Genomic DNA, 20,536 nt, shown 5'->3' on the forward strand with positions numbered 1-20,536 from the left:
TAAGAAATTTTTAATTTTTCCACAGAATTATGAATATACATACATATTTACAAACTTTCAGGGGATGCTTATTTCTGTAGTGTAGTTAGATTTGCTATAAAAAAATTGCCAGTATGATGTCTTTCCTCTTTCAAATGGGGCACACTGTATATGATGGCTACGGTACTGCTTAGCCTATTCAAAAGAAATGTCAAAAACATAAGTGAAGGAAATATTTTGTATTTTATTAGTGCATATCAATTTAAACAGTGAAATTTGAAATAATTATAACATACAGCAAACAAAATTGTAGGAGGAATTATTAATTAATCCTTTCAAAAATTATCCTCGAAAAATTTAGTAGGCTTTGTTTAATTAGTAATTAAATAATTTTGAAATTAGTAGTGAAACACTAGTTATATAGTTTGTAAATCTTATCTGCCATTTAAGTAATAGACTATATAATATTTGGTACATTATGTACGATTATATTTATGTGTTGGAGACAAGCTCCTATTTTTAAAGAGTTTGAAGATGAGTGTGAAAAAATCTTTATGTAATTATTAAATAGTAATTATGTGTCAATAAGTGTCAGTGTCAATATAAGGATCAAAATCAGGAATTATCAGTAATAATTGTGTGTGCAAATTCTGAATATTAGTAAAGTAATAGTAACAGGGATGGATATTAAATATATAAAATTACCCAGTTACTTATCCTTTATCTGTATGGATAGTTAAAAAGCGATTGGTTGTAAAATGGTAAGGGTGACGCACCGCAATGCACGTGCCATCACATGTTGTCACATCCACTCGCGCCGTAACGCGCGTCGTCGCGTCCCGTCGCGGCCCGTCGCGGCCCGTCGCGGCACGTCGCGTCCCGTTCGCTTCCATCTCGACCCATCACATTCTCACACCATCCTATCCCAGCGCATCCCCTCCCCACCATTCACTGACACTATCAATAGACGTTCTCATTGGACGGAGCTTTTAGAAGGTATCAGTTAGATTAAAGTTACAGCTTCCATGGAATGGTTACGTATGTTCGCATTCAGTGGTCCAGTGACTTTGCTAGAGGCCACTCTTTCGTGATTTAACGGGTTTCGTACGTGGTAACGCGTGTGAGGTGAACAAGTGTTTGAATACAAACGCCACGTGGATTTTAAACGGTAAATATTAAAAAAAAAAAAAAAAAAAATTATATCAAATTGTAAACTTAATAGTCTAGCTAGCGTCAACAACCAACCGACAAGATCAAGTGAGATTTTTTGTGACTCTCGCATCACATAGATATAGATAAATAAAAGTTTAGATCCGCGTAATGAGTGCGACGGTTTAGCAATTTTAATAATTGATACGTTTAAACAGTCCCCCCATTTTACGACCAGTAAACTGCAGTGATCCATTACAATTTTGCCTTTATTAGTGACGAGGAGGGTACATAACAACTGAACGGAAATATCCATTTATGTATCGGCGGTCTATGGCCTATATTGTGCTTGACTCGTCATCATACAAGAAAGGAGAACTCTTGGTGATCGTGCCATAGATGGTACGACAGTTTTCAACATTTCAAAAAACTATATTTTAAACGACAATTCAATGAGTAAGTCCATTTATTGTTCTGTTCCATGACTTGGTGTTGGTGACTTGGAAGAGGGTGGTGCGTGTTCACTGGTGGTGCGGTGTTGTGGTGGTGCGGTAGTGACATCTCGTCACAATGTGGTGATGCGGTGGTGCGCGGTGGTGAAGCGGAGCTCCGCCGTGGTGCGTCTCTTAATCGACGACTTACAATTTCGTGTTTCACGTGTGCCGCCACCGACCACCGACAATAAACCGCACTCATCCCTGCCACAATTAAAACGACCAACCGATAGATAATCTTCTTCTAATTACCGGCTGTTCGGATATAATTATGTGGGACCGAACAAGCCTCTTGTTCCCTCTTGTTCCCTCTTGTTCTCTTTTACATTTAATCGTTTCCTCTTCAAGATCCAAAAGCGAAAAGAATTTTAAAATCTGCAAAATCGATTCTCTGCACAACGTACGAATTGTACAAGTGAGTACAACGTTACTGTTACCCGTAAATGCATTAAAATTAATGAAATGAAATCATTATAATATTGTATAATAGTAATGTCGCTTGTATTGTACTAATAGAATTTAAAATTAAAACGAAAGTTAATTTAAGATGTAGTGGGGTGGTTGTTGTGTTAGCCTAGTAAACCTCACATTTTATCCAATATTTTTTTTATAGGTGTGAATATTTGTAATGAGCTGACGTTTTCTAATATAACGCAGAAGATTAAAGTGGCTACCATGGCAGATAGAAGAGAAGAACTCCAAGACAGTTTGGATAACACTGTAAACTTAAACAAACACGAGGAAATAGAATTGCCATCGTTAACAGGTGTTCCGAACTCCGCGAACCAAATACAATCAAATAAAAATGCCACCTTACCCGAGAGGGGGACGTGGGGTAGTAAATTAGACTTTATATTATCGGTAGTTGGTTTGGCTATAGGATTAGGAAATGTATGGCGATTTCCGTATCTTTGTTACAAAAACGGCGGTGGAGCATTCCTTGTGCCATACTTTATCACACTCATTCTTGCTGGAATCCCCATGTTCTTCATGGAACTGGCTCTTGGACAAATGTTAACCATCGGAGGATTAGGTGTCTTCAAGATAGCACCCATTTTCAAAGGTAAAAATGACACAACAATCGTGTTATTATTGGTATTTACTATATGTACGCAAATTTGTTTAAGGAATTGGTTATGCTGCTGCTGTAATGTCGTGTTGGATGAACATTTACTACATAGTCATTTTAGCCTGGGCAATATTTTACTTTTTTATGTCACTTCGAAGCGGTAAATATTTTGTGCATTTTTGTACATATTGTCGTTCCACTGTCCCGTTTCCTCCTATTAAATTGACAATAACACTCTATTTATTGTAAATACAAACGCTTGTTGCTTCAATAATAAATGTGTGTGTGTGTGTGTGTCTATTCGAGTAGCCTCCGTTGAATGAAAGCTTTCAATACATCCACGTATCGAGTTCGAGTAGATGTACCTATTGTCATTGGAAAGCACGTCTTATTGTTGTTTTGTAACAAAGTTAAGAGAACTCCGTTCGAAGCAGTCAAGCCATGACAACGTCAACTTACTGATGAACTCGATAGGTAACAAAAGAAGTTAGTTAGCCAGAAGTCGCAGCTCGCCAACATTTCACACATTGTAACGAACGAACTCACTGTCTGACTCAATTATCAATATTTATTATTTAGACAACTGCGTATTGAGATGTGCGTGAAAGGGAACGAGGCACTAGCTACATAATACACACACACAAAATGTATGGTGATTGATATGTTTTAGATGTTCCGTGGAGAACGTGTAACAATTATTGGAATACAAAAAATTGTGTTAACCCGTACGATAGGCACTCATTAACTTGTTGGGAGCAATATAATCCTAACAATAGTTTTAGTAAAATATGCTCTATTAACGCTAACAATATATCGGTGACGGAACTAACAGATCCAGTTAAAGAATTTTGGGAGTAAGTGACTAATTGACAATTGATTAACTAATGTAACTAATTGACATATAGGGAGATATGGGGAGGTCCATAAATGACGAATATCATTTCATTTTCATAATTTAGGATTTTTAAATATATTTATATATTGTCTACGCAGCAATATATTTGTTTTTACCTTCTTAAATAGAAACGCAACAATAAAGAATAGAGTATCAAAATTTGATCTCGAAAGACCACCAGATTTTGGACCACCCTATATAACAGTCCATGACAAACTGATTGGACTTTGATGTTAAGTGACTGACCAAACATGATTTTAGGCGTAGAGCCCTTCAGATTTCTGAAGGCATCGAACACGTGGGCTCCATAAGATGGGAATTGGCTGGCACCTTGCTATTAGTATGGATTCTTTGTTACTTTTGTATTTGGAAGGGCGTCAAATGGACCGGAAAAGTCGTGTACTTTACGGCTTTGTTCCCTTATGTGTTACTTACAGTATTACTTATAAGAGGCATCACATTACCCGGAGCCATGGACGGAATCAAATTCTACGTCATGCCAAATATGTCCAAGCTCAGAGAATCTGAAGTCTGGATTGATGCGGTCACGCAAATTTTCTTCTCTTATGGTTTGGGCCTGGGGACTTTGGTGGCTTTGGGATCGTACAATAAATTTACCAACAACGTTTACAAGTAATCTATCATATATCTATCATAATGCATAATGTTCTGCAATGTGTGACAGCGACGTTAAAAATGTAATAATTTATTTTCAGAGACGCCTTGATTGTGTGCTCAGTGAACTCAAGTACTAGTATGTTTGCTGGTTTTGTAATATTCTCAGTTGTCGGCTTCATGGCACACGAACAACAACGACCAGTAGCCGAAGTAGCTGCTTCAGGTATACAAGGAATATTATATATTATTTATAAATAGGTGAGTACTACCTCCAAAATATTTTCAGGGCCTGGACTTGCCTTCCTGGCGTACCCGTCGGCAGTCCTGCAGCTTCCAGGCTCACCACTGTGGGCGTGTCTCTTCTTCTTTATGATCTTGTTGATCGGCCTCGATTCGCAGTTCTGCACGATGGAAGGCTTCGTCACCGCCATCATTGACGAATGGCCCCATTTGCTTAGAAGGAGGAAAGAAATTTTCATTGCAATTGTTTGCGTGCTCTCTTACGTCGTGGGTCTCTCATGTATATCGAACGTAACCTACATATAGACACACATAATATGATGACAGTTAATTTTTGACTAAAATTGCCTAATTTTCAGGGAGGCATGTACGTTTTCCAGATCCTAGATTCGTACGCAGTGAGTGGGTTCTGCCTTCTGTTTTTGATATTCTTTGAATGTATTGCTATATCTTGGGCGTTCGGTGTTAACCGTTTCTATGATGGAATACGGGAAATGATAGGGTACTATCCAATGAAATGGTGGAAATTCTGCTGGACAATTGCTACTCCCGTAATATGCATTGTTAGTAACGTGATCTAACGTTTTGCGTTTTGACATAACATAATCTGGCAAATTTGTTTTAGGGTGTATTTATATTTAATCTTGTACAGTGGACTCCTGTCAAATATTTGAACTATGAATTTCCACTGTGGGCACATCTTTTCGGATGGTTTACGGCACTCAGTTCTATGTTGTGTATCCCTGGCTACATGGTCTACATTTGGTACAAAACACCGGGAGATAAACAAACGGTTAGTACCAACAGAGCACTTACCAATGGTATACTTACTTTATAAATTGACGATGAATGAGAGAAGGAAAAATATCATTTCATCATCATCATTTATTTACTTTAGTTCAGTCAAACTTATTGTTCTAATAAATTGTTGAATATTTCCTTCTCTCTTCATGTACATGATACAATACAAATGATGTCAGATACAAATACCAATGTTTGTTGTTCTTTGTTTCACAGAAAATAAGACTACTAGTAAGAATAGATGACGACGTTAAAACATTAAGAAATAAAATGATCGCAGAAGGCACCGGTGCTTCAATTTAAATTATTTCTAATATTCAGTTATATGTGAGTTCGTCTAGGTGTATGCTTATATCTACGATGACTACATCTACATATAATAGGACGTTAGTGTTCAATATGTTTTTGATAATTTCCCACTTATTTATGATCAAATAATCTCAATTAAATCTGATGCTAATTAATGATGATTTATTCGATCATTAATAACGAAGGAATAGAATTCCTAACTTCTGGGACATTGACATTTAATGAACCGATCGATGTATTTTAAAGTATAAATAATTTTTTTAATAAATGTACTGATTAAAATGTTTTGTGTGCAGTTGCGGTTGTTAATGGTGAATAATTTTGTTATAATTTTTTATTTTATCTTACTTTATTTTACGCTCTACTAAAAACTGTAGAAACGTTTTGAGAAAACAAGTACGGAAGAAATTATAAATGTGTTCATAAAATTATTGACGTTGTAAGTATTTCATATCATTGTTAGTTGATCTTGTTAATATGTATAGTCATATCATCATGTATCAGTGTTAGGTAGCGTCATTAATTCATTATTATCTTATCCACTATGACCTACAACTAATTTATTGTTTTCATTTTCAAAAATATAATTATAGCACTTTATTAGTAATTATTGAGTTTAAGTAATTTCTGTTGTAAATTATGCTAATTGATATAAATTAAATACGTAGTCTCTTAATAGTATGGCAATTGCTGTTTTTCAAATATTTTTTATTCATTCATATTTATTATTGAATTTTGTTATTTATTAATTAAATGTTTTAGAACATTCAAAGGTACCTGTTTAGTACAAGTTTATTGTTTATAAAGTATTGTATCTATTATAAATTTCAATTGCGAAAATTTTGTTCGTTTTTCAGCCTGTTACAGCAATCTATGACACAAAATGAAACTTTCAAATGTATAACGTTGTCCATTATTTGTACCCACATTTTTTACTCATCTACATCGCGTTAAATGTGTTTTGAAAATATATGTTAAAACCGTATGACAATTGTTTTATTTCTTACATCAGAACTTAGTAGTCAATTACATCAATCAAGATCCCTGTTCGTTAAAGTTTTATGAATTAAAACGGGTACATCTTAATTGTACTTGATTGACCTATACAAGCAGTGATTATTTTATTAATTTTTATGAAATTCAACACTAAATTTAGTGGTTTTTACCAAAGAACAGAGACTGCTTTTTTACCAAACAGTGGAGATTCGTATTTATGATATCACTGCTATCATCATGTTATCACGTTAATAACTACTTTTTAATTTTACTAAATAAATTTTAATTGATTTACGCATTTACACAATAACCCTGTACAACATTTTTTGATGATTTTTATTAATAGACATTACTTCTATTTATAAGCTGCGTTTACAATAACAATTGGTAGAACATATCATACACATATAAACAATAAACCCCTATATTAGTAGTATTCAAAATAAATTTATATTAAATTACATAAAATAAGCATATTTAATAACAAATATTAGGGAAATGAGCAATAAATAAAATAGGAGAAAACATTATCAAAAAAGAACAATTTGAGGATAATTTTGAGAAAAACAAGAAACAACAAGAGCCATTTGACAAAAACTGGATCGTGTTGAAAGTGTCCTGTCGCGTCTTATTAATCTGGAAATGTATCCGGTTTCACGTCTGTCAAGTGGGGGATCTGGTTTACTGGATCAAACTACGATTTCGACATTGATTGACCGTTTGTCCTTGGATTTTTGTTTATTTATATGAGCAAAAATATTAACCACCAAATTATTACATAATTTGTTGAATAATATTTTTCTAGAAATGATTTTAAAATTATCATCAAAGGTTCAGTGTTTGGTTTTTTAGTTAGTAAATGTGAACAATAATCCACGTTTCAGAAACGTCTATATTTTCATAAAGTAATTACACACAGTGCTCTACACTGTAGAGATAGTTATAATAATCAGTTCAAATTGTGGTGCATTTCTTTCATACCAACTTTCTGGGTCATTGTACTTAACTATTTGTTGATCTTTATAATATTGAGCATAGATTATTAAAAAACGCTTTTCCTACTGTATAGGTATATTGGGTCCGATCAACTTACATATTTTGACCTCATCAATACGTGGTAGCTCTGAAACCCAAATGAAATGAAAATTTGAGACACCCTATTTAATGTAACACGCTTTAATTAAAATTTGTTTATAGATTTTGTGAACGAATCATTAGGGAATTAGAGTGTTTAAAATTGTGCTATGCATGATGTTAGGAATCACATAGATTTATCAAATAATGGATGTTACTGACACTTTACTTCTTGGTTTACTTTAGGTTTAAAAGATGTTTAACTCAGCTACAGACTATAAAAAATAATATAACAATGTTCAGTTCTGTGGGTTTAATTTTCGTATGCGTTAATCTTTTTTTTCTTACTCTATGAATCCTCGGTGTTTAATCTACGCTCTGCTCTATATCTATGATTAGAATAGATAACCGAGGCAGACTTCTCAAAGTACTCAAAATAGAGTTAACCATCGTTATATGACGTCGAGTGAAACTTAAAAAACCGCGCTATTCAAAATAAAGTAACTTAAAGTAACAACTTGAAAAATACTTCTTTTATTCATAAGTTAAATGTTTTAGTATCAAAATAATGTGTATCACATATGTGTACACAAATATAATAATGTAAAAAAAAGATGTAATCATGCAAATTAAACAAAGTATGATATCATCAATACACAGTAAAAAGAAATACATTATTGATGTATAACTGTTTGTTGAATCGAATCAAATCGTCTAGCGATAAATGAGACATGAACCACTTTCATCGAAAGTAAACAAAAGTTTGGTTAGGATATTTATCCAATTGGGTCCCGAGCTGACGACACAGTGAGAAAACATACACATACAGGAAGTGAACAATCTGTTAAATATTCTTGTATGATTCTATCAAACCGGTGTTAAATCTATAAGATATTCCCAAATCCATCAAAAAGGTTGTCTCAGCATATTTGTCCATTTATCTGACAGGTAACTCATGTAATTAAAAAGGCAGGATAAAAGACAGTCATCGAAAGTTTACGAAAAAACAAACGCGCTGGTTATTGTGAAAGAAAAACAGTCAACGACACTATCAAAATGGATTTTGATAGTCCCGATGTTATGAAGGACTTCCCAGGACTATATGCCTGCGATTTGAATAGAAAATGTAACAATGACAGTGACTGTAAGTAAACAAACAAGTTATATTTGTATATGGATATGTTTTGATTCTGTATTTACATATCATCATCATCATCATCATCATCATCATCATCATTTATCAATGTTTTAGACAGCGATGAAGCTGACAAAATTAATAAAAAGGAAATGTTAATTGGGAAGAGGAAGGACAAGAAAGACAAGAAAGACAAAGATAAGGGTTATGCTGCTTTAGAAGGGGAGAGTTCAGCTGATGAAGAGTGTAAACCTAGGTAGTTGGTAATATATAATAAATATGCACATTTATTTGATATATCTTTATTATTTTATAGAAGTCCTTCCAAATCTAAGAAAAATAAGCCATTTAAGTTCAGCACGAAGTCAAAAGATAAAAGAGAGAAGTCAAGAGAAAAAGAAAAAGATTGTGATAAAAAGAAAGAGAGGGACAAAAAAAGCGAGAAAAAAAGTGACAAAGAAAAAAACAAAAAAGTTAAACAATCAGTGGATGAATTCATCGATATAGCAGGTGATAATTCAAAACAGGTAAATGTTTGTGCCAATTTTATACCACGTGTTGTTATTTCCAGAGACTCTTCCAATATTTGGAGTTAATCTTGAAACTGCAATAGAAAGAAGTCGTTGCCATGATGGAGTCGATATACCTCTACCAATCAGAGAATGTATTGACTACATTGAATCAGTAGGCATGTCATTTGAAAATATTTACAAAGTTAGTGGTACCAAATCAAAAGTTTTACTTATTCGAAAAATGTATAATAACAGGCAAAAGATTAAATTGGAAGATTATGATGTGCCTACTGCAACAAGTTTACTTAAAATGTTTCTAAGGTAATTTTAGATATAGAAATATATTTCTTAATATTTTGGCATCGTTTTCAGGGATTTACCGGAACCCATTTTCACAAGTGACTTACTGGTGAGATTTGAGGAAGCTGGAGCCATTTTAAATTTAAACACCAGAGAGAAGCACCTAAAAATACTTGTGGATAATTTACCTCGACTCAATAAATTATTATTGTCCTGGCTAATAGTGCATCTAGATAATGTTTCTTTAAATGTAAGTGGTTGCTATAAGTCTTTTGATAATATATATCAACATAAAAATTAATTATGTTTTATGTATTTTATGTTCGTTATTGCAGAACAATATGAACAAGATGACCAAACAAAATTTGTCGGCAGCACTTAATCACACATTTCACACATCCTCAAAACTTCTTCATGCATTGTTACTTCACAGTAAGGCATTATTTCCTGATTTAAAAATAGTACAATATGTGCCGCCGTTAATAAGCGGTCAACAATTGCCTGAAGATTTAGAATCAATTGAATTGGAATTAAAAAAGCAAGAATCTCTTCTAACTCAAATACACACTGAAATGAAATTCGGATGTATACCCAAAGAAAGAGAGGAATTATTATGGGAAGTGCAAAGAATTATAACTCAGTTGAAGGTATATTGCTCTAATTCTTATATTAGTATGTTATAATGTAATAATAATATATAAATTAATGTTTTCAGAGAAAAATTAAGTCAGCTAGGAAGGAAAAAGAGATAGCAGCACCAGAAAATGAACAAAATACCCTCAAACAAGGAACAGCGACGGTCTCAGAAGATAAAAGTGCTGCAGTTCCTGGTCACATTTCTGATACTGTTACACAAGCAACAACAGAAGAAGAACATTGCACAGTACATGTTACTGAGCCACCTCCCGAACTAAATCCAAACATAAATGCCCTGAATGAGTTTGAACAATCAGTGATTAATGGTACTGCTGATTCATCAATTCATCATGTTCAAGAAGAACCGAAGAACGTTGATGCGACTGCTGACGATAAGGAATTGAAAAACAGTTCAATTTTGGTCACTGATAACAACGCATTATTATTCCTTAAATTTAAAAATAAAGGTTTAACATCTTTAAAGGATCAGCTAACAGCATCTATAATGGATGAGAGGAAAGAGATTGCAAATTTGAAAAGCCAGTTGATGACCGAAAAAATGATAACTCCTCTACCACCATCGACTAACGATGGTTTAGATGAATTGATGAGTTTGTTACAAAAGGAAAATCAAATATTACAAATTACAAAGATTAACTTGGTCAGAAAAATTATTGAACAGCAAGAGTTCTGTATAAATTTAAGAGCGAAATTGGAGTTGGCATCGAATTTTTAAATTTAACTGTATATTTTTTGTTCCTTATTTATTGTACCATTTTAAGTTTTATTTTAATACAAATAAAGAATTTATAAATCTCTAACGTTTATTTAAGTGAATTATTGCAACAGTTATTGAACCTCTTTCCTTCGTTTTTATTTAATTAATTATAATACATATGCAGTCTGGAAAAATTAAATGGAATAAATTCATTATTTTGATTATTGAGTAAAATTTCAGGAACATAATTTTGGGTTACAACGAAAAAATTTCGTATTCATATAGAAGCCCTTCCAATGTTGTGCTGGAAGGTTTCTCAAAAAGCTTCTCAGCCCCTTTTTTAGTTCCAATATACAAAAAAGGTTTTTAATGCAAAAATACCACAAAATAAATATGTTGCAATTCGGGGAATCCCCCTAGTACAAGATCTTAATGACTTGATACCCTATGCTAGGAATTATTCTAATCATCAGTAATCAATTATCGAACGTCACGTCTATTGATTTATGTACATATATGAAAGAAAACGAAGCCCAAAAGTTTCATTTAAAGTTTATTTTATAATAAAAATCATTACAAATAAAAAAATAATGTACGTAAAGTGTCCGAGTGACTTTAAAGAATTTTTCAAATTCCAATTGTTTAATCGAATCAGTTACCTACTGATTTACCTTCTGCAGATAATAATTGCAGTGGATAATCTGCTCTATGTTTTTATTCAGAATAAAGTTGACGTCAAAATCTACCAAATATGATGAACTTTATGCATCAAAATCCTAGTTTGTTGTTGTTGTTTCAAGTTAATTATTATTATTTGTTTATTTAAAAGTTTCTCCCTTCTCTTTTTAAAAACGTTATTGATTTCAAAAGTATTGCCAAAATTGACATTAAAAAAATCATAATTATTGTTTTAAATTTATTGTAAAAATTAACTCTAATACTAATTAATGAAAACTAATTAGCAAGTAATACCGTTGGTATTTATTTAGTTTTTAGTGCGTGGCTGATTATGAATTTTTGCCCAATGAATTTAGATTAATTATTAATTATTATTTAAAAAAGCTTTGAAACTACCACTTGGAGGGAATCCATTGTAGTGATGAAATTGTTTAATTGCACGATGCACGATAAAATATAAAATAAACTTAAAATTGATTCTTATAGGAAGATTCCAAAATAAAGTCTGTGCAACAATAACTTACCTACCCATATAATGCATGTAATTACAGTTTAATGCGGCTATATAAAAACTACTTTTCATAAATGTTAATATATTATAATTGACAATTTACTCAAAATATTCCCTTGAATAATTGTATTCGGCTAGTAACAAGTCGCTGATTCTCTCTATCTCTCTCTCTCTTTCTCGTGGTCGTGTAGTTGGTACTAACTGGACCTGTGCGTATCAATCTTCAGCTTGTTCTCTTGTTGGTTAAGATGTCATTCTATTATATCGGACTAATATAAGAAAATGATCCTTTATAGCTGTTAATTTGTATTATATATACACTAAATTATTTATTAATGTATTTAATAGTATAAATAATGCAATGAGTCGACACGAGGGTAAGCAAGTTTATTTTGAGTTTGACTAATATAAAAATGATCTGATCGGCCGAACAACGGACAAACGAATTTACTCATACAAAATTCGGTTTTCAGGTGTAAGCTGTGACTCCTGTTTAAAGGGCAATTTCCGCGGCAGAAGGTACAAGTGTTTAATATGTTATGATTATGACTTGTGTGCCGCCTGTTTTGAGGGCGGCGCTACAAATACAAGACATACTACTGATCATCCGATGCAGTGTATATTAACTAGGTCTGATTTTGGTAAGTTATACGTCTTTTCTTTTTGAATTGACTGTGGTCATTAATCAACTCAATGTAATTGTAATTTTTTTGCTCCAGAATTGTATTATGGGGGAGAAGCTTTAACAAGTTTGGAACTTCCACAATCATATACCTGTCCATATTGTTCTAAAATGGGTTACACAGATGTTACTCTTCAAGAACATGTTTCATTAGATCATCCTGATTCACCATTTGAAGTAGTAAGTAATATGAAATTACTAACCAACAACTTTATATGTAATTGTATAGTTTAGAAATTTTGAATGCCTTTTATTGTAGGTATGCCCATTATGTGCAGCAATGCCTGGTGGGGATCCAAATTTAATGACTGATGATTTTGCTGGACATTTAACTTTGGAACATCGTCCAGGTCCCCGAGATTTAATTTCTTTCTTGGATGAACCAGTGAGTACGAGGCATAATGTTAGACGAATTCCGCATAATACAGGACATGCTACCACTCACATAGGACGAGGAGCTGCCTCTTTAAGGCCTAGAAGATCAAACATGCACTTTAGGTAAGTTAGTGGCACGACTTCATATTATTTTCTTGCAAATTTTTTTCATTATAAATTAGTTATAAATTAATTCATCAAACATTTTATAATGAGGTAGTTGACGTATAACCAACAATTGGAAACATTTTTAATCACTAAGAATTTGAAATGTCATAGAAATAAACTTGTTATCTACTAACCCCTTCAATTCTGTTAGTGTTTTCAGCTCTGGTGGCCTATCGTCATTATCGCCTTCATCCAGAGATAGTGTGGATCCAATAGCCGAGTTATTATCGCAGTTGTCAGGTGTTCGCAGATCAACTAGCAACACAAACAGCAGTACGCCGACACAGTTGCAGCAGTTACAGATGCAACTTCAATTAGAACGGCAACAAGTGAACGCTGCCAGGCAACAACTTGAACGATATCCGAGGCGACAGACACAAACCGGTCAAACTGGTCGCGAAAGTCATTCTTCATCGAACTGTGGAACCTCTACGATGATGCTCAATCCGACACCTGTACTGTTGCAACCGTCTAACAACGCCCCGTCTGCTCCAAACCCTCACTCGCAATATTTATTAACAAATCTTTTAGAGGAATTATGCCTGCAATCGACAACTGAACAATCAAGGCAGGATAGAAGCCAATTTGTCCAAGAATTAGTTTTGTCATCGACGGTTGTCAGCCCCCCCAAAGAGGAAAACGAAGGCGGTACCGATGCTGATGCAGATGGTGGCGGCACGGATGGAACAGATGGAACAGATGGAACAGACGGTTCCGGTGGTGCAGCTGATAACCCAGATGAGAAAAACGTAGGTCTGAATAAGTCTAAATTGTTGGCTCTTCAAGATGATTCGTCGTACGACGTGTCTCTGAAACCCCTTCAAAGCCGAGGTCAAGGTCGAGTTAGAGGTCGAGCCAGAGCCGATGCTCAAAATGCTAAAAGACGCGCCGAAGCCAATCGTTCTTTAGATGTGAAAAATAAAAATGGACTTGAAGAGGAACCCATTAATAGTAGATAGTTTATTTAATTAAAATTTTCAAATTATTATTCTTGTGATAGATTGATTTTATATATACATACATATATTTAATACGAGGACCTGCTTGCATCAAACACATTTTCGTTAATCGCATTCATTATTTTTATGTTATATTATTTTATTGCTTCGTGTAAAAATGGCATAGCTTTGCACCTTGAATAATTTATTGTTTTCTTTTTTTCATTAAATGTGTGGATTAGATTTTTATTTGAACAGGTTCTCTGTAAATAATATAACAAAAATATTCAGTGGGGGTGTTATGTTACTTCTTTTATTACACATAAGATCCTAAACTTGTTTATCACCGAAAATGAATAAATTTTAATCATACGAAAGAAAGTCTTTATTTTCTCAGGCGGAATGATTAATAATTTAATAAATAGCAATAATTGTAATTCACGGTAATGAAGACCTGTAAAAGCCAGTTCTGTAATAAAAATTTCTACACCGTATACGTTTGTATCTGTTCAATGTTCAATTTTGCTTGATGTATTTGATATAGTAGATAAAAAATCGATTAGAAAAGAAAATAGTGATTATGTATTTATTCACCTAACTAGTAAGTACCTTATAGTCATCACCTAACAAATAATTTCATAAAAAATAAATTATCATCAACATTACTTAGTATCAAAATCTAAAAGAAATCAAATCCAGCAAAAAAGTAATCGTATCATAGGTAATGTTGCCTCCTAGCTAGTTTTCTTACTTTTCCTATTAGAAGCCTTTGAAATGCAAATTCGAAATGTAATCTTTTCTGGAACGAATTTTCAGTATTATTAATCATTTATGGAATCAGAACATAAATAAATCGAAGTTTTTTAAGTTGTGTAATTTAATATCTTCAAATAACTGTCATGGGAAGAGATACCCATATCACAGGTAAGGTTGCCACCTGGATAGTTTTTCTGTTAGAATCATCGATAAATTTGAAATGCAGTCTTTTCTGGAACGAATATGAGTATTATATCATCAAACAACTGTTATATGAAAAGTTGTACAATGAAAAAAGTATCCATATTACAGGTAAGGTTTCCACCTGGCTAGTATTCTTACATTTCCTATTAGAATCCTTGATAAATTTGATATGCAATTTTTGTCTAGAATAAATTTTCATTATTATTCATAATTTATGGAATGAAAACAGAAATAAATTAAGCTGTTTTATGTTATATAGTTTCATATGATCAAATAACTGTCGTTTCAAGACATGTGTAATGAAAAAAGAACCCATATCACAGATACGGTTGCCACCTGGCTAGTTTTCTTCTATTAAAAGCCTCGATAAATTTGAAATGGAATCTTTTCTGGAAAGAATTTTCAGTATTATATACAATTTATGAAATGTAAACAGAAATAAATGACACTTAAAATGGTGAACATCTAACTCCCTTGTTCAAAATTTTATTCAATATTAAATGACAAGTTATAAATCTTTAACTAGTAAACAAATTTTGGCGAAGTTTGGGTGTGGTTTCAAAAATTAATGGCCAGTAAGGCATTTCAATGAACTTTCTGAAGGTCGGATTTCTCTTGTGAAAGAAGTGGCAACCAGTATCACAGGAAAGAAAACTGTGGCAAAGTAGTGGGAAATTTAAATTTGTTCAAAATTACAACGCATGCGTACTCGTAAACAAAACACAACCTAGAATGTCAAATTTTTATTTTTCTTGTTGTTCATTGTTTACATTGTTTACGTGTTGATGTTCATAATTAAACTACGTAGTGTTTTCATTCAATAACGGTTGGTAAATTTGACTTGGTAAAATTATAAGGTGCAATGAGGTTGTTGTCATGTCAATCTTGTCAATTTAAAAATGTTATGAGTAATTCAATTGTTTTTCATTTGTTTTATCATAATTTATTTAACTTATATCTGCTTCAATTTTCAATTTGATTCTCTCATTACCATCGTCGACTGACTAAACTGGAGAATTGTAATTCGCTATTACTACTTAAATGGTATTTGATATAAAATCAAGTCGTTTTTAGTGAAAATGAGTACAAAACCTGTAGATCCATATATTTGTGACAATATAGAAGGACTTGATAAAATAGTGTTAGAGCCATTGAAAAATAGAAAAATAAGTAGCTCTCAGTAAGTTTATAACACAAATGTTTTATTGTTTATTCAATTATCATATTTGTAGAGCTACCGAATTAGCCAAGAAATTGTTACATGAGTTCAATGGTTCCCAAAATGACCAAGAAAAGGCCTATATCGTTGGAAAAAGATATCTTCATATCATTCTTCAAATGTTTAAAACATCTAATGACCTTAAATATATGGACAGTCGATATAGACAAGAATTTAAAAAGGTACAAGCCCAGGTAGAAGAATTAAAAGCTTCTTTAGAAAAATACTATACAGACATGCAATATTTACACATGGCAAAGGAAGTGAAAATACATGGCCCTACACCACCAACAACTGAAACCATAGATGAAAAGGACTTTTTTAAAGGTATTTATTGTTTCTCTTCATTTTTCATAGATTGTCTTCATAGTTTATTTAAACAGTTACAGGAAATTTTATAACATGCAAGGAATTATTTAATATTTTAAACAAATCAAACTTCAATATGCTTCTTATTGATGTGCGTCCTTCGGAAGAATTCCAGAGTTCTAAAATTAAGACGGATTGTTGTATAAATATTGCAGAAGAGCAAATAACCACTGGGTATGTGTAACTTATCAGATTGTAATTGTTATTGTGTAGGTATTTATGCAGGACGTCAATTTCAAATTTAATAACTTTATTTTCAAAGTAGAGTAGAGTAGAGACTACAGTGCAATAATGGTCAGATCCAGACTATTTTAATTTTTAATCATAAAAAATAACTTTTTTATATGTATAGTATATGACAACCTTAAAGATTATAAATCTTTAAGGTGACTAGATATTTAATAATTTCATATATTAATAAATCCAGGAGCCTATGAATAGTATCCAACCACTAGTGTGCTATGGTGTAAGTTACTGTCATATGCTAAATTTATAAAAAAATAAAATTATACATTTATAAACCATAGTAAGAAAACTTTTAACTTAATAATTTAAAGTTTGTATTCAAAATAATTTATTCAAAATATAAGCACATATTTATATAATGTATTATTTATTATATAATTAATTGTGTATTTTTAGATTGTCAGCAAACACATTAGGTCAGAGACTCTCTGAAGATTTACAAAAATATTGGGACAAACGGGACACTTACGACCTTCTAATACTGTTAGATTGGAACTCAAACGCTGAAAATGTTTGCTCCTCCAAAATTGAAATTTTAAGATCGATAATTGTCGATGTAAGTTTATTTATTAGTGATCTGCAACGATTACTTTTTTCACTATCGAGTAGATATTAATACTTTATATCCGGGTATTTGATATTTTGTATTCATTACAAAGTAATCATAAGATATTTATTACTCAATACTGTTTGACATTACTGGGATTGATATATTCATATATAAATACTATTCGATAATCAAATTAGATATTGGTTGATGATTAAGTAATTAAATATTTAATAATCTCTCTAAGACTTTTACGAGTGATAATAATTTAATACCAAAATGTTCAGTTTTCAGTTTTTTATTGTCTTTTTTTGTTTTTTGTATTTGTTTTCTTGTGTATGTTTCACAATTATGCATTGTGTCACCTCAACTGAATTATTTTCAGTGGGATTTTAACCGTAATTACAAAAGGCCACCTGTCTTTGTAAGTGGAGGATTTAAAGAATTCCTTGAAACCTATCCAGCATTGGTAACGAATGCACATACATATCTCTTTCGTAAAAATGACGAATTGGATGAACTCCTCGATCTGGATTACGTAGAGTATCCCAGTTATAAAGACAATAGTGTCACAAGTCCGGATGAAACAAAGCCCACACTGAATGAGTCCTTTGATGTGACTGAATTGATCAATGATGCGAAGGAAAATGAGGAATCGGAGTCGTCATCCTCAATTGACGAGGAAATAACGGCGCCTAAAGACGAGCCTCCTTCATTCCCACCTCGACAACATCAACCTCAACCTCAACCGAACGAAGAAGAGGTTCAGAATGCAATAGCCGAGGAAAGAATGAAAATGTTAATAGAAGCGAGATCTAAAAAGCCTTCTTCAATTTCTAATTCCGTTCCCATAGTTGGTCCGGACAGTGGAAAATTACAAAACGCGGAACAAAAAGGAATTCCACATCGACCTACAATAAACAGAACAGTTAAACCGTCTGTGCTTAAGGTGTTTTTAAATACTTGCATTCTTTGTATTTGTGTATTAATTTTATTGTAATTGCTTTTCAGACTACCGGTCGTACAGGTTTAAGGAATATTAGAAATACCTGTTATATGAATGCAGCCTTTCAATGTTTTAGAGTTCTTCCTATAATTAAACACATGTTTTTAACAGGTCGTTATAAGAAATATGTGACCACAAATAAACCTGCTATAATAGAAGAACTAGCCAGATTAATTAATGACCTTTGGCATCAAGATTACACTTTTATATCACCTACTGAACTCTATGCTAAAATATGTTCCTTGGACAAAATGTATAAGCTTGGCAACCATGAAGACTCAATGGAATTTTTTACATTTTTGTTCTCAAAAATAAATGAAGATTGCATGGAAGATATGAAAAGAACTGATGTATTGACGCCAAAACTACAGGCAAAAATGGTACAGTTGATGGGGAAAACGTCCATCTTTGTAGATTTGTTTTATCATCAAATCAGGAATATTAGAATCTGCCAAAACTGTAACAACAAGGACTTCAATTTTGAAATTGATAATACTCTAATGTTGCCGGTACCGGACCGTAGCTGTAGTATAAACCATCTAATTGAGGATTACTTCAAGGACTACACAATCCAGGACTATGTGTGCGTAAAGTGCACAAAATGTGTCATTAACAGAAGAGAAGTCACAGATCCTCCAAAAATTCTCATATGTGTTCTAAAAAGATACAGCCAACTTTATGATTCTGGAAATTATATAAAAAATGAAACGCTTATTTATTTTGATCAACAGTTACAGTTTGGCCAGTGCAGCTATAAACTGTATTCATTTGCTATGCATCAAGGAAGCTTAAAATCCGGTCATTACACTGCTGCGGGCAAAATCAACAACGAGTGAGTGTGTAATGCTACAAGTAATCTAACATAAGTAATCACTTTTTTATAGGTGGTATGAATTTAATGATGAACGTGTCACCAAGATGAACATATACACGGATTACGTAAGGGTCAAAGTGTGTGCACTATTTTACCACAGAGACGACGATTAAAATAATAATAATATTTACTAATATGTGATATGGCCTGAGAAGTCCTCAAATGCTTTAATATCTTTTGTTTTTAGTCATATAATATTTTTATAAAATATTTATTTGGAAAAGATGATGATGATTATTATATTGTTATTTTAAAAAGAGCTGTTACGAATATTTTAATATGCATGTATGTCTCCGACATTTCGTTTAAATAATTATGTAAACAGGTAGTAACGAAAATATTTCATATAAGTGTGTGACAAGTATTATTTTATTCGATTTCTACTTCTGTTAAACATTCCGAAGTTGAAATTATTTATATAATGTGCAACGGATGATGAGAAATACATATTGCTTGCTACTGTATATCAGTAGTGTAGTGTTTTTTATTTTGTGCCTTAGACAGGACGATTATTGATTCGTCGTGGCCTTAAATACGTCGTTTAGTTTTAATTCACTTACTCTCTTTCTCTCAGACGTCAGTTCCCCTCAATGGAATGGAGGAAAAGAAGCCCTATGATGATTTCTAATTGGATATGTATAATACGGCGATTTAGTAAATTCTAATATACAATCTTAAAAATCTGATCTAGCTAAGTGCAGGGAAATATCCACATCCGGTTTTCAATTGTTTTCAATAAATTTCTTATGAATAACATATTTTAGTATTTTATTCTCCTTACCGCCACCAATAACACTAAAATATCAGATTGATTTCAATTAATTCCTTTCTTGGCTTCGAATTCCACGAATGGTAGGACTAGATATACATTTAGAGAAATGAAAGTCGACATCGATAATGTGACAAATATTTTTATAATGCAATATTGAATTTAATCATCTATTTTATCATCGTTGGTTGCCTACAAAACCTCCATAAAATTATTTATTTGTACTATGTTTCTTATCAAAATTATTTTAACCCCATAGGTCTCTTAAT

At 32.5% G+C, this 20,536-nt stretch overlaps 4 protein-coding genes and 1 long non-coding RNA gene across 9 annotated transcripts in view; 4 read left to right on the plus strand and 1 right to left on the minus strand.

Annotated features, from left to right (window-relative positions):
• Window positions 1-20,536, minus strand: part of LOC109597331 (uncharacterized) — a 38,074-nt gene that overhangs the window by 15,992 nt on the left and 1,546 nt on the right. The window contains exon 3 of one of the 3 annotated variants that reach the window (XR_002191422.2): window positions 16,846-16,944. The exons of the other annotated variants lie outside the window; for them this stretch is intronic. This is a non-coding gene — a long non-coding RNA (uncharacterized LOC109597331). Of the gene's footprint in view, window positions 1-16,845; window positions 16,945-20,536 lie in introns of those variants that run through there. 3 annotated transcript variants of the gene reach the window in all.
• On the plus strand, window positions 937-6,539 carry LOC109597327 (sodium- and chloride-dependent GABA transporter 1). Of its 2 annotated transcripts, none has more exons than XM_020012983.2 (10): window positions 937-1,147; window positions 2,236-2,685; window positions 2,750-2,851; window positions 3,362-3,545; window positions 3,848-4,219; window positions 4,303-4,427; window positions 4,491-4,735; window positions 4,804-5,007; window positions 5,070-5,237; window positions 5,462-6,539. In XM_020012983.2, exons 2-10 carry the CDS (start codon window positions 2,298-2,300, stop codon window positions 5,546-5,548), a joined length of 1,875 nt encoding a protein of 624 aa, XP_019868542.1. In that variant the 5' UTR covers window positions 937-1,147; window positions 2,236-2,297; the 3' UTR covers window positions 5,549-6,539. The 2 variants fall into 2 exon arrangements, with proteins under 2 accessions (XP_019868542.1, XP_019868541.1); XM_020012982.2 differs by lacking the exon at window positions 937-1,147 and adding an exon at window positions 1,420-1,584.
• On the plus strand, window positions 8,375-11,034 carry LOC109597291 (ralA-binding protein 1). Its single transcript, XM_020012940.2, has 7 exons — window positions 8,375-8,768; window positions 8,877-9,015; window positions 9,076-9,269; window positions 9,331-9,592; window positions 9,644-9,821; window positions 9,907-10,218; window positions 10,287-11,034. Exons 1-7 carry the CDS (start codon window positions 8,681-8,683, stop codon window positions 10,941-10,943), a joined length of 1,830 nt encoding a protein of 609 aa, XP_019868499.1. The 5' UTR covers window positions 8,375-8,680; the 3' UTR covers window positions 10,944-11,034.
• Window positions 12,342-14,771, plus strand: LOC109597330 (E3 ubiquitin-protein ligase KCMF1). 2 transcript variants are annotated; one of them, XM_020012986.2, is made up of 5 exons: window positions 12,342-12,491; window positions 12,588-12,755; window positions 12,834-12,976; window positions 13,056-13,294; window positions 13,491-14,771. In XM_020012986.2, the coding sequence occupies exons 1-5, from the start codon at window positions 12,476-12,478 to the stop codon at window positions 14,296-14,298; spliced, it is 1,374 nt and encodes a 457-aa protein (XP_019868545.2). In that variant the 5' UTR covers window positions 12,342-12,475; the 3' UTR covers window positions 14,299-14,771. The 2 variants fall into 2 exon arrangements, with proteins under 2 accessions (XP_019868545.2, XP_019868546.2); XM_020012987.2 differs by having other exon boundaries at window positions 13,500-14,771.
• LOC109597326 (uncharacterized) lies at window positions 16,101-20,256 on the plus strand. Its single transcript, XM_020012981.2, has 8 exons — window positions 16,101-16,256; window positions 16,312-16,417; window positions 16,470-16,783; window positions 16,840-16,999; window positions 17,468-17,627; window positions 18,004-18,567; window positions 18,630-19,456; window positions 19,509-20,256. Exons 2-8 carry the CDS (start codon window positions 16,317-16,319, stop codon window positions 19,609-19,611), a joined length of 2,229 nt encoding a protein of 742 aa, XP_019868540.2. The 5' UTR covers window positions 16,101-16,256; window positions 16,312-16,316; the 3' UTR covers window positions 19,612-20,256.

This window comes from Aethina tumida, chromosome 1, assembly GCF_024364675.1.
Source record: "Aethina tumida isolate Nest 87 chromosome 1, icAetTumi1.1, whole genome shotgun sequence".
Classification (NCBI taxonomy): domain Eukaryota; kingdom Metazoa; phylum Arthropoda; class Insecta; order Coleoptera; family Nitidulidae; genus Aethina; species Aethina tumida.